Source organism: Mustelus asterias, chromosome 23 (assembly GCF_964213995.1).
Source record: "Mustelus asterias chromosome 23, sMusAst1.hap1.1, whole genome shotgun sequence".
NCBI lineage: Eukaryota > Metazoa > Chordata > Chondrichthyes > Carcharhiniformes > Triakidae > Mustelus > Mustelus asterias.
In genome coordinates this window covers 35,083,405-35,097,633 of record NC_135823.1, presented here as the reverse complement: position 1 = coordinate 35,097,633, position 14,229 = coordinate 35,083,405, and the positions used below count along the sequence as shown (strand labels likewise).

The 14,229-nt window shown below is 41.9% G+C and overlaps 2 protein-coding genes across 11 annotated transcripts in view; one reads left to right on the top strand and one right to left on the bottom strand.

Moving 5' to 3' along the window:
- Positions 1-2,295: 2,295 nt before the first annotated feature.
- pld6 (phospholipase D family, member 6) lies at positions 2,296-11,002 on the top strand. 6 transcript variants are annotated; one of them, XR_013500663.1, is made up of 4 exons: positions 2,319-2,733; positions 4,474-4,787; positions 4,993-5,091; positions 5,599-6,287. XR_013500663.1 is itself a non-coding variant. In XM_078240275.1 (2 exons), exons 1-2 carry the CDS (start codon positions 2,316-2,318, stop codon positions 4,707-4,709), a joined length of 654 nt encoding a protein of 217 aa, XP_078096401.1. In that variant the 5' UTR covers positions 2,296-2,315; the 3' UTR covers positions 4,710-6,380. The 6 variants fall into 6 exon arrangements, 1 of the variants encoding a protein (XP_078096401.1); XR_013500660.1 differs by lacking the exons at positions 4,993-5,091; positions 5,599-6,287 and adding an exon at positions 10,615-11,002 and having other exon boundaries at positions 2,296-2,733; XR_013500659.1 differs by lacking the exon at positions 4,993-5,091 and having other exon boundaries at positions 2,296-2,733; positions 5,599-6,363.
- A 1,063-nt stretch (positions 11,003-12,065) lies between these two features.
- The window catches only part of mpripa (myosin phosphatase Rho interacting protein a), a 206,182-nt gene continuing 204,018 nt past the window's right edge, over positions 12,066-14,229 (bottom strand). For all 5 annotated transcript variants that reach the window (XM_078240235.1, XM_078240236.1, XM_078240238.1 and 2 more), the window contains one exon: positions 12,066-12,432. In XM_078240235.1, the coding sequence (XP_078096361.1) occupies positions 12,373-12,432 (60 nt within the window). In that variant the 3' untranslated portion in view covers positions 12,066-12,372. The remainder of the gene's footprint in view (positions 12,433-14,229) is intronic.

The following is a 14,229-nucleotide window of genomic DNA, read 5'->3' as shown; positions in this document are numbered from 1 at the left end:
AATCCAGACAAATGTGAGGTAATGCATTTTGGAAGGTCCAATGCATGTAGGAATTATACAGTAAATGGTAGAACCCTTAGGAGCATTGACAGGCGGAGCGACCTGGGCGTACATGTCTACCAATCACTGAAAGTGGCAACACAGGTGGATAAGGTAGTCAAGAAGGCATATGGCATGCTTGCCTTCATCAGTTGGGGCACTGTGTATAAAAATTGGCAGGTCATGCTGCAGCTGTACAGAATCTTAGTTAGGCCTCATTTGGAATATTGTGTACAACTTTGGTCACCAGATTACCAGGAGGATGTAAAGAGAGAGTACAGAAGAGGTTTACCAGGATGTTGCTGGTCTGGAGGGTATTAGCTATGAGGAGAGGTTTGATAAACTCGGTTTGTTCTCATTGGAACGGCGGAGGTTGAGGGGTGACCTGATAGAGGTTTACAAGACTATGAGTGGCATGGACAGAGTGGATAGTCAGATTCTCTTTCCCAGGGTAGAAAAGTCAAGTACTAGGGGACATAGATTTAAGGGGGGAAAAGTTGAGAGGACTTGTGCGAGGCATGTTTTTTACACAGAGGGTGGTGAATGTCTGGAATGCGCTCCCTGGGGAAGTGGTACGATAGCGGCATTTAATGGGCACCTAGACAAATACATGAATAGGATGGGAATGGAAGAATACGGACTCCATGAGTGCATACGGTTTTAGTTTAGGCAGGCATCATGATCGGCACAGGCTTGGAGGGCCGAAGAGCCTGTTCCTGTACTGTTCTTTGTTCCTTCAACTGCCAACAAATTCAGCTGAAAACTAAACTCAAAAGTCTTTCTACCTTAAAAGGCCCCCAATCAACCATTGCTAATTCTGCTCACCTCTATTTATTCTTCATGCCATAACCCTCTCTAAGCACAATAGAAGCACAGTTTAAACTGAACCAACCTCCACACATAAAAATACATTTGTCCAGCATGAATCTAAATATAGCTTTTACCCTTCCTTACACAGAAACATTAAATTGAACCCACTTAAAACTATACCTTATTTCTAATATTTAACAATAGTAAATTTTATAGCCCACCAGAATTATCTGTGTATTTAATTGTTTTCTGACTGAACAGAGTTTATTCATTCAAGGGATGCGGGCTTTGCTGGCTAGGCCAGCATTTATTGCCCATCCCTAATTGCCCATGAAGGTGCTCATGAGTTGCCTTCTTAAACTGCTGCAGTCCATATGGTGTAGTTACACTCACAGTGCTGTGAGGGAGGGAGTTCCAGAATATTGACCCAGTGACAGTGAAGGAACGGCGACGATATAATTCCATGCAGAATGTGAGTGGCATGGAGGGGAACCCATGTGGTGCAATGGTGGCACAGTGGTTAACACTGCTGTCTCACAGTGCCAGGCGCCTGGACCTCGGGTCACTGTGTGGCGTTTGCATGTTCTCCCTGCGTCTGCATGGATTTCCTCTGGATGCTCTGGTTTCCTCCCACAGTCCAAAGATATGTGGGCTAGGCTGATTGACCATGTTGAATTGTCCCTTAGTGTCAGGGGGAGTAGAAGGGTGAATATGTGGGGTTATGGGAATAGGGCCTGGGTGGGATTTTTGTCGGTGCAGACTCAATGGGATGAATAGCCTCCTTCTGCATTGCAGGGATTCTATCCAGGACAAAGGAGGCTGGTTGATTGATACTTGAGCCACCATCTTAAACATTCACTCCCTGCGCCACAAGTGCAGTCGCAGCAGCGCGTGCCATCTATCCAATACACTGCAGCAATGCACCAAGGTTGCTTTGACAGTACTCTCCAAAACCCATGACCTCCACCACCTAAAAGGACCAAGGACGGCAGGTGAATTGGACCATTATTGCCTGCAAGTTCCTCTCCAAGCAACGCACCATCCATTTTAGAACCATATCGCCATTCCGTCACTGTCGTTGGTCAAAATGCTTGGCACTCCCTCCCTAACAGTACTGTGGGTGCTACAGCACCACATGGACCACAGCGCCTCAGAAGATAGTTCACCCAAAAAGGAAATGAGGGATCGACATTATATCCCAGCCTACAATACCCACAGCCTGTGAATAAATACATAAAAATAATGTTCTACCTTTCCTGCCACATTATTTCTTCACATTATGGTTGATCTGGTTTTTAATGAGGAAATTCTCACCTGCCCCGCCTATATTTCTAATCTGGAGTCCGTTATTTAAATTAAGGCCACGTGCGACCCCGTTTACGTCATGCCGTCCCACCTTTCAGTTGCCGTGCTGATGGTTTGTGGCGTGGCACGTGCTGCAGCGCGGGCTGGGAGAAAGAGGCGTCATGTTGTTAATGGCAGTGCCGGTGCCGGTTTGGCGGGGCTTGCTGCTGGCGCTGGGCTTCTCTCTCGCAGCCGAGGGACTCTATTACCTGATCCGGTCCCTGAACAGGCTCTGCCAGCAGTGGCCGGCCCAGGTGCTTTTCTTCCCGGCGCCGGTAACGTGCGTGCGCCCGCTGCTGCTGTCGAGTCCCGGCCACTGTGACTGTGGCCTGTCGCACCGGGAAAGCGCTCTGAGCTGCCTGACCCGCCTGCTGCTCAGCGCTCGCCACTCGCTGGATGTCTGCGTCTTCACCATATCCAGCCTGGAGCTCAGCAGCACCGTGCTGGTGGCGCATAGCCGTGGTGTGCGGGTCCGCGTCATTACCGATTCCGACTACATGGCCCTGGCTGGGTCGCAGGTCGGCAGTTTCAGGAGGGCGGGTGAGTGAAGTAGAATTTAGGGCAATTCTTCCACACCCCCCCAACCCCTCTTGCCCAACCACCTGCCCCACCCACCCCTCTTGCCCACCCACCTGCCCCCCCCCCCCGACCCCTCTTCTGGTTGGCAGAGAAAAAAGTAGGAATTAATGGGTTCTTTTCAAATTGGCAGGCAGTAACTAGTGGGGTGCCACAGAGATTGGTGCTGGGACTCCAGCTATTCACAATATATATTAATGATTTGGATGAGAGAACAAAATGTATCATCCCAAAGTTTGCAGATGATACTAAGTTGGGTGGGAGGGTGAACTGTGACAAGGATACTTCAGCATGATCTGGACAGGTTGGGTGAATGGGCAAATCAATTGCAGCTGCAGTATAATTTATCCAAATTATATTTATCCAAAATGTGAGGTTCACTTTGGAAGCAAAAACGAGAAGACAGATTACTATCTGGCTGTAAATTGGGAGAGGGGAGTGTGCAGCGGTAAAGGAGGCAAATGGTATGGTGGCCTTCATTGCGAGAGGTTTCGAGTCCAGGAGCAATTATGTGTTGTTGCAATTATACAGAGCCTTGGTGAGGCCACACCTAGAATATTGTGTGCAGTTTTGGTCTCCTTTTCTGAGGAAGGATGTTCTTACTCTCAAGGGAGTGCCGCAAAGGTTTACCAGGCTGATTCCAGGGATAGTGGGACTGATGTATGAGGAGAGGTTGATTAGGTTAGGATTGTTTTTGCTGGAGTTCAGACAAATTGCATAGAGACTTATATAACTCTTAACAGGACTAGACAGGGTTGATGCAGGGAGGATGTTCCTGATGGTGTTCCAGAACCAGGGGTCACAATCCAGGAATGAGGTAGACCATTTAAGATGGAGATGAAGAGACATTTCTTCCCCCAATGAGTGGTGGGCCTGTTAAATTCATTACCACAGGAAGTAGTGCCAAAACATTGAAAGTATTCAAGAGGTGGCTAGATATAATACTTGGGGCAAATGGGATCAAAGGTTATAGGGAGAAAGCAGGATTAGGCTATTGAGTTGGATGATTAGCCATGATCATGATGAATGGCGGAGCAGGCTCAAAGGGCCAAATGGCCTCCTGTATCTTCCATGTTTCTATGTATGTGTACTCTGTTCTGGCTGTTACCATAGAAGGCCATTCAGCCCATCAAGCCTGCACCGGCCACAATCCCACCCAGGCCCTATTCCCATAACCCCACATATTTACCTGGCTAACCCACACATCTTTGGACTGTGGGAAGAAACCGGTGCACCTGGAGGAAGCCCACACAGTGTGGAGTTTTCACATTCTCCCAGTGTGTCACCCGAGGCCAAGAATTGAACCCAGGTCCCTGGCGCTGTGAGGCAGCAGTGCTAACCATCGGTCTGCAATATCAATGAAATAACTTCCAAAATTGAGGTGAGCATGAGCATAAATGTGCAACCAGCAATTTTGAAGTTGTTCTAATGATACATGCTCATTGCTTAAATGTGATACCCTGCTAGGACCAGTACATTGTTATTTTTTGCTGAGAAACTGATTGCCATACCACTACGAATTGCAGTGGGCCCATATTTGGGTGAAATAGGGTTAACTGATGTACTTCAACAAAAACGCTGCATTTGTGAAGTCAGTACACACTAGCATAAGTTGCCCCAAAGGCTTTTGTTATTTTTCATCAGAGAATCTTTAATGATACAATTCAACTGTGAAGTGGATCTAAAATTGCTGTTTGTTGACAGGTATAGAAGTTCGACATGATCAGGATACAAACTACATGCACCACAAGTTTGCACTAATTGATGGATTGACGCTTGTAACTGGATCTTTGAACTGGAGTGCCCAGGGTATTTTTGGAAATAAAGAAAATGTAATCATAATTAAAAACACGGATATTGTGAAGGCATTTGTAGAAGAATTTGGACAACTTTGGAATGAATATGATCCAGCAAAGTACAGCTTTTCTCCTAAAAAATGAATGGAAACCCACTAGTTTCAGTATGGATTCTGCTGTCGTCTGTTGGCAGTACTCAGCTGTACTATTGGAAACGGGCAGGTAATACTTAATGTTTCATAATTTCAACTGGATAAGCAACGTTTGGCCTTGAAATTATATTTCTGTGAATCATAATGACAGAGCACGTATGTTTCATAACTAGCTCTCAGAAATTGAATATTCTGTTAAAGACACATGCAGTTAAAAACTGAAATGAATAGTGTGTAAGAACTCTAAAATATTACAACTGCTTGCATTTATATAGTGCCTTAAACATATGAAAGAGCCCAAGATGCTTCACAGAAATGTAATCAGGCAAAGATTAACAGCCAAAGGAGATGCAAGGAAAGGTGACTAAAAATTGGTAAGAGTAGATTTTATGCAAATTGTTGAATGAATAAAGTGCAGCGTTTAAGGAGGAAATTCTAGTACTTGGGGCCTGGACAGCTAAAGTCAACGATTGGACTAAGGAAGTGGGGAATACACAAGATGTTGGTATTGGAAGAAGACAGTTCTGATTTGTAGGGTTTGAGGAGGTTATAAATATAGTATTCATGTTCTTGCAATAATTAGATTCTTTACACACCAGATTATTCACTTTGCTTTGATTTTAACACTACTGTTGGAAGTCAATGTTTTAGCTGTTGCACTTCTAGTTTTAAAATGTTACATTTTTGAGCTGTTTACCATGTTTCAGGAAAGGTCTGTTAATTGATTAGAATACTGCACTTTGATCTGGGTTAAATGCAGCATTAGAAATCAAAATTGTCAAACTGATTGAGAAACCCAAAAGAATGCATTTACATTAAAAGTTTAACATTGTTGCCAAGTAGTTTTTTTGTAACCAACAAAAACTATTGTTTCAATCTAGAGAAAGATCCAACCATACTCCATGGAACCTCATTGCAGTTTCTGCTCAACTCCTGACCCTGGGCTTGGCCTGTATTTCCTCTACATTTCCTCTACATGCTGGCAACCAGTATGTATTAAAAAATCAATATCATAAGTGAGGAAAATGCTCAGCATACTGCTTATTTTTCTATCCATTCATTTCAATTTTTAATATGCACAGCAGATAAGATCTACCAGCAAAACGGGATCTTGCAGCTATTATACCTGTAACTCCAGCACTACTGCAAAATTAAACTGCTTAAGATAATTCTAGTTAATTGAATGGAGATTTTTTTTCCCCCAGTGAACCTGTAATTTAACTGTAAGGAGGCATTCCTCCAGAGATACTGATGGTCTCTTAAATGGAGGTGTCATACCACACAGCTAATAGTTTTGTGCCCTGAGTTTAGAACTAAAGTAACTGTTTGGGCACAGGTAGAGGGAGCTTTATTTTGAATCTGATGTTGTGCTGCCATGAAAGTCCTTGATATTGAGTGGAAAACAGAAGGCATTCTATTCCCAACTTTGACTTCTACCTAAAAAGATGGAGAAATATGTGCTATAACTTTGTAGGCTATCATTCTCAAATTCAGTGAATTGTATGTTCAAAACTATCTGGTTGTTTTGCAAACATGTCAAAAAATAAAGATGACTGTTTCAATGTTAATTCTTGATCCATTACTGAATGAAGATCAAAGAATTAAATGGCAAAACACTTTAAAATTAAACAAATTGTTGTGCATATAAATAAAGTCTGTGTCTGCCTTTATCCTACACCTGTAGTTCCTGAACTCTCAAGCTGGAGCCAACAACATTTGTAGTCTTCTCTGAATTTCATTAGCATTCCTCCTGCTGTTGTTTACATGCTGCTATCTACATGCTGCTATCAACCCACTGCACTGGTTGATCATTGTAGGTGATTTTAAGGAACAGAGATCGTGTATCAGTTCCTAATAGTAAGCACAGGAAGCATAACATGCCTGTAATAATTTTATGAAATACTGGGCATTGATTGATATTGGAAAAGTTATTATTTGTTCTAAAATACATTGGATTAAAATAAAGTAGACATTTATATGACAGCTTTGTCAATTAAATATTGACTGGAAAAACCCCTAGTCAGTTTGAACACAGCAATGTCTCACAAATAATGGGGTAAATTATCATAACAAACATCACTAAAATATGTTAAGGACTAAATCTTGGCCTTGACATTGGAAGACCTCCCCATTTCTCTTGGGAATAGGGGCCCAGGATCTTACATGTCCAGCCGAAAGGGAAGCTGAGGCCTCAGTTTAACATTGCAGCTCATCACCATCAGTGCCGCTACATAGTTAGTACTGCACAGGCATCAGCCTAGATTATACATCCAAGTCTGGAAATCATAGAAATCATAGAAACCCTACAGTACAGAAAGAGGCCATTCGGCCCATCGAGTCTGCACCGACCACAATCCCACCCAGGCCCTACCCCCATATCCATCCACTAATCCCTCTAACCTACGCATCTCAGGAAACTAAGGACAATTTTAGCATAGCCAATCAACCTAACCCACACATCTTTGGACTGTGGGAGGAAACCGGAGCACCCGGAGAAAACCCACGCAGACACGAGGAGAATGTGCAAACTCCACACAGACAGTGACCCGAGCCGGGAATCGAACCCAGGTCCCTGGAGCTGTGAAGCAGCAGTGCTAACCACTGTGCTACCGTAAGATTTGAACTCCTGGTTCCAAGACTGAATCAATAGTCGTAGAATCATAGAGGTTTACAGCATGAAAACAGGCCCTTCGGCCCAACTTGTCCATGCCACCCTTTTTTTTTTATAACCCCTAAACTAATCCCAATTGCCCACATATGGCCCATATCCCTCGATACCCATCTATCTAAATGCTTTTTAAAAGATAAAATTGTACCCACCTCTAATATTACCTCTGGCTGCTTGTTCCAGACACTCACCACCCTGTGTGAAAAAATTGCCCCTCTGGACACTTTTGTATCTCTCCCCTCTCCCCTTAAACCTATGCCCTCTAGTTTTAGACTCCCCTACCTTTGGGAGAAGATATTGACCTTGTCTATGCCCCTCATTATTTTATAGACCTCTATAAGGTCACCACTCAGCCTCCTACGCTCCAGAGAAAAAAGTCCCAGTCTATTCAGCCTCCTTATAACTCAATCCATCAAGTCCCGGTAGCATCCTATCAAGGCTGATAAATTTTATCCTCAGAAATTGAATGCCCCTGTCACTGTTTTAAATAGTGGTGTCTAGCTGCAAATCCAAAGCTAATATCTTGAGAGCTGGGATAATTTCCCTGCTCTCATAGAAAGCATCCAATTTGCAATTCACATCTCTCATAACAGTGGTGCTATGGCCAGTAGTATACTAAATGAATACAATCCAGCCCAGGATTATTACTTTTAAAAAATTTGACATTGACAAATATTTGTTACCAAATTGCCTTTAAGAACTTAGAGCCAGCAGCACATTGTGTGAAGGGAAATGCACAAATAGGTTATTGTTTTGAAACCAACAGCCCAGCTGCTGATTAACCACATATTTGCAATGCAAATAAGAGCCAGGTGGTACCTGAAATAAAGATGTAAATTTAAAGAGCATAAATTTTAAGCATAATGTTTTAAGACTTATTTAGAATGTGCAAAAGGCACCTTTAGTACCTTCCAAACCTGTGATATCCTGCACCTAGGATAAGGACAGCAGATGCATGGGAATACTACTCCCTTCAAGTTCCTCTCCATGCCACACACTATCCTGACTTTGAACTATATTGCTGTTCCTTTACTGTCAAAATCCTAAAACCCCCTTCCTAATAGCACCATAGGGGTTGTGTTCTTGCAACACATGGACTGCAGCAGTTCAAGAAGATGGCAAGAGCAATTAGGGGAGGCAATACATGCTAGGCCAGCCAGCACCCATAAACAAATTTTTAAAAATCTAGCAGTAAGCACTCTCATGTCCTGTTCAGGGAAGGTGTATTTGCAGCATCCCTCTGTATGTGATGGATTCAAGCCATGGATGGATTTGGACTTCATAACTGAGTCCAAAGTGAATTCTGAGAAAGGAGATAACAGATGAAGAACTTTGGGTGGACTTGAAGGAGGCATGAAAAGATGAAGAAATTAAAAATGTTAGAATCAAAAAGCATGGAGGAGATCAAGATGTGTAGGCACTTTGGGATATTTTCCTACATTAAAGGCACTATATAAATGCAAATTGTTACAATGTGAGATTACCACACCATGTGCAGCTGTCAACAATACATGAGTGGAGATTTTTTTTTTAACAAGTTGGGAGAAAAGTCACCCCTGGGGAATTCCAGGGTTGATGTGAAAAGGATGAACTAACTAATTACTACTGTGACATAAATCAGTACTTCGAAACTAGACAGCAACAAGTATAGATTTTGCGCAAGACCATTTGGTAGCAATTCAAATATAAATTACAGCAATTATTGTTTAGCCCTCTGGCTTGCGTCTTCAGTACTTCAGTTCTAGCCATCAAGAAACATGGAATTTGTTGTATGTCCATCGTCTCAGATGGAAAGATGCTAATGAACCCAAGTAGCAATGGAGATGTTAATGCAAAGAAAAGCCATGAATCTGATTGTTAAAAGTAAAGTTGAGGAACTTGGAAAAATCTTAGGATTTTCATCCTGGAAAGTAGGTATCAGAGACAGTTTATATTTATATTTTTCATGACCGAGATAATGTAGCACCCACGAAGTTTTTAAAGGTTGGCAAAATAATTGTTGAATAGATGCTGGAGTACTGTGTACAGTTTTGGTCTCATTTGAGAGGGGATGTACTGGCACTGGAGGGGGTGCAGAGGAAATTCACTGGGTTGATTCCAGAGTTGAAAAGATTGGCTTATGAGGAGACTGAGTAAACTGGGACTATACTCATTGGAATTAGAAGAATGAGGGGAAGATCTTATAGAAAGATGTAAAATTATGAAGGGAATAGATGAAATAGAAGCAGGGAGGTTGTTTCCAATGGCAGGTGAAACTAGAACTGGGGGCATAGCCTCAAAATAAGGGGGAGCAGATTTAAGACTGAGTTGAGGAGGAACCTCTTCACCCAAAGGGTTGTGACCCTTTAGAATTCCCTGTGTGCTGAAGCTGTTGAGGCTACCTCATTGAATGTTTTTAAGGCAATGATGTTTACATTTATAAACAGTTAAAGAATTAAGGGTTATGGTGAGCGGACGGGAAAGTGAAGCTGAGTCCACGAAAAGATCAGCCATAATCTTATTGAATGGCGGAGCAAGCTCGAAGAGGGAGATGGCCTACTCCTGCTCCTAGTTTTTATGTTGCGCTTCAGCTGGTTTTAAGCTGCTGGCTGAACAAAAAACTGAAGTGAGTTATTTGGGCTGAATTTTAAAAAACCTACAAGTGATATTTTTGAACTCGGGCTTGGCAGTTAATTTTTTAAATTTAATCATTGATAATTGGCTAATCATTTCTGAAGAAAAGATGATGCCATTGTAGAGTAGAACAGATCAGCGATGGCAGTTCTGGTGGGCTCGAGTCCAATCCATTAAGATGTGAAACAGTCTATCAGTACAAGCTTTCATTTTCTTAACTACAATTAAATGCTTTAAGTTACAAAAAAGGAATTCAGTAGCAAATAAACAAGTTGTCAGTTCAATAACATTCATTAAATGTAATACTGACAATTCTGTGCAGCTACTAAGATAAAATTACATTTTGTAATAAAAACTTTATTTTTAAGTTTGCTTCACAGAACAGAATTTGTGAACACATGTGGAACTCTTTCACATATTAGAAATCTGGAGAACTTTTAATGGAAAGTACTTTTAAAAAAACACGTGGAATGGTTTTTGACTCGGGTTTGCTGCACAGAAACCACATATACATAGACTTCAATAGCACAATCTGATGCAGAGCCTGGTTATCATTACTCACTACAATAAATAATTCTTATCTCCATTTCTGCATGTGATCCTTCAAACAACACAGCCTCGGGAACATTGCTTTTATGGAGGGTCGAATAAATCAGATGAGGCTCGATGGGCAGAAAGTACACCTGGCAAGCAGTAGTTTCATAAATGAGCTGCATTTCATGTGCTGTATTTTCTATAATCCTTTTTATGTTTCTTGTATCCTGTATATAAACTGAACTATTGCTTTTAGTTTGGAATAAATTGAAGACTAGTTGATGTATTAAATGCTGGAACAGCTCCATTTTTCAGCTGCCACATGAAACTTTAGTGATAAATAACATATGCATGTGTGTACTTCATGCATATACTTAAGGGGAAAGCCCTTAAAGCTGTCTATACATTGTACTGTTACATATTACAGGGAAATTATTTCATTTGTTTGAAATGGTCTTTTTCTACTTTTTAAAAAAAAAGTCAAAACTCTAATTTGCATAGTTTCTGTACTTTTTAAACTGGAGTTTCCACTTTGGGAAAGCATTTAAGGCACCCATTAATAAGCTTGATATGGGATGTCACAAATTAGAAACTGCAAAACGTGCTCAAGTACAGCTGTGACACAGTTAAATTCCCATCAAATTTCCCCACGAGTGTGCCTCAATGACACAACTGCACCATCTGAAATTTCTATTCCTCAAGTGAACTTGCCAATTTAGTCATCATTTATGAACAGCTTTTATGGAAGTGAATGGTGATGAAACAAATTCAACAAGAATTAGATTTGGGTTTAAAGCTTTCATATTTGACTCCTGTTGCTTGCGGTGTTTTCACAGAGCAGCACCTGTATTTTGGGTGCTAAACAGCCTTGAATATGACATGAATGAGCAGGACGTCCACCACCTAGCACCTATACCTGAGGCAGGAGATAGGCTTCTTATTCACATATGTAAAGGGTTCAACACCTGCTTGAAGCCACCTCTGCAATGTTAGCTTACCCTGAAGCAGCTACAATTGGAGAATTCAGGGCATGCAAGCATTGTAACAGGCTGTCCTAAAATAAACTGCTGCAGGCTGCAACAAAGGTAAATATTTAGTATGTACTGCATATCCTGACCTCACACTAAACCATGCAATGCTGCTGGGCAGCTCCTCTTTCGCTGGCATCCACATCCCTTCCCTCCCAGCCAATATCATCCTTCTGACCTATTGAAGTTGGTAGTCCATGCTTGTTTTAGGCCTACATCAGTGAGAATGGCCTCATTGTCAGAGCCTGCCATCTAAGAACAGTAACAAAGCAATCCTGCATTGATCCTTGGCCTGTTGTCAATTCACTGGTCCTGTATCTGTTGTGTACCTCTTCAATGCTCTGATCAGGGAGGAGTTCAATACAAGTCCTTCTGGATGCCTTTCCAGAAACAAACAGGAAAATAGGATCAGTGAGCCACGAAACATCCTTTCTGTCTCATTACTGTTGCAACACTTGAAAGGTATCCATTTGTTTGGATACTGACAATAAACAAGCCCCAGGTGTAATGGACAGCAAAGTAAGTTTTATTTTGTGTAGAGAATAGGAATACCTTTCCTAAAATGAACAGATTTTAAAATAATTTTTGGTTACTCAAAGAAATCATTTGTATTTAACAAAGGTCAAGCTTAACTTCAAGACATGGTTGCAAATGTGATTGTTTTTGAAGTGTCACATTATGGATTAATGAGCTTAAGTCAGGATGAACCCCAGATGTTTGCTCCTTGTGAGATTAATGATTGTTAATGTGAGGCAGTCTATTTAATTGGAGAGAGTAGCCATGGCCAAGGGAATGTTGAATGCAGCAATCCTCTATTCCTTGGGTTCAAAGAGCTTCATCCGTTCTTGCACTGTGAGACCTTCTTTCAGACTCTAGAGGAAGAAGGAAACAATTTATCCATGTGGTTATTTTGGCCAGTCCTATTCACATCAACATGATGCTTGCTTTTATCGAGAATACTAACAGGATTACAGTCAATGAATAAATATCCCAGTTAAATTATTACTGGTGAGAATTGGGTGTAATACATGTATGTAATTTAGGGAGCAAATCCATTCCTTATATAGAAATTATGTAATGTGCATGTTTTTGCCTATTCAAAAATTACCATAGAAGCCACACATGAAGTCAGTCTGTGCAACATGTACTGCTGGAACCATGCAAGATGGATTTTGTTATTCTGTTGAGTAGTGCCCTTCTCAAGGGTAGAACAAATTAAAGTTCAGCCTTCAAGCCCATGCTGATCATGATGCCCTAACTAAACAAAAAAAACCTTCTACCCTTACTCAATCCATATCCCTCTATTCCCTCCCTATTCATGTACCCATCCAGATGCCTCTTAAATGTTGCTAATTTGCTTGCTTTCACCACCTCCACTGGTAGCGCATTCCAGGCACCTAACACTCTGCGCGTAAAATTTTCCCCGCACATCTCCCTTAAATTTTTCCCCTCTCATCTTGAACCTGTGCCCCCTTGTAATTGACATTTCCACCCTGGGAAAAAGCCTCTGTCTATGCCTCTCTCAATTTTGTACAATGCCAGTTTATTCAACCTCTCCTCAGTCAATGCCCTCAAGACCAGGCAACATCCTGGTGGACCTTCTTTGCACTCTTCCAAAGCTTCCACGTCCTTCTGGTAGTGTGGTGACCAGAACTGCGCGCAATACTCCAAATGCGGCCTAACCAAGGTTTTATATTGCTGCAACATGATTTCCCAACTCTTGAACTCAATGCCCCAGCCAATGAAAGCAAGCGTGCCATATGCCTTCTTGGCCACCTGTGTTGCCACTTTTAGGGGACTGTGGACCTGCACGCCCAGATCCCTCTGTAAATGTTTCTAAGGGTTACAGTATAATTCACACCTAAATTTGATCCTCCAAAATGCATCACCTCGCATTTGTCTGGAATAAACTCCATCTGCCATTTCTGTGCCCAAGATTCTAATCTATCTACATCCTGTTGTATCTTCTGACAATCCCCGGCACTATCAGCAACTGCACCAATCTTCGTGTCATCCGCAAACTTATTAGACCACTCACATTTCCCCCCAGATCATTTATATATACTACAGACAACAGAGATCCCAGCACTTATCCCTGCGGAACACCACTAGCTACAGATCTCAATTCTGAAAAACACCCTTACACCACTATTTTCTGTCTTCTAAGACCAAGCCAGTTCTGTATCCATCTAGCCAGCCCTCTCCGAATCCCATGTGATTTTAATTTTTGTTATCAGTCTGCCATGTGGGACCTTGTCAAATGCCTTACTAAATTCTATATAAACTACATCCACAGCGCTTCCCTCCTCAATTATCTTTGTCACTTCTTCAAAAAACTCAATCAAGTCGGTGAGACATAACCTTCCCCATACAAAACCCTGCTGCCTGTCACTAACTAGTCCATTTTCTTCCAAATGTGCATATATCCTGTCCCTCAGTATCTTCTCCAAGAGCTTCCCCACCACTGAATCTTGCCATTAGGTAATTAGGGATTGGCAATGAATACTGGCTTATCCAGCAGCACCCACATCCCGTAAAAGAATAAAACAAAATAAAACAATTCATGTAGGAACCATGAATGACACGTTAGCTTCAGTGTTTAAAACTCCACATTGTGGAGTCCCACAATGTTAGTCTCACTCCATCGCCGGAATTCTACCACTCTGCCT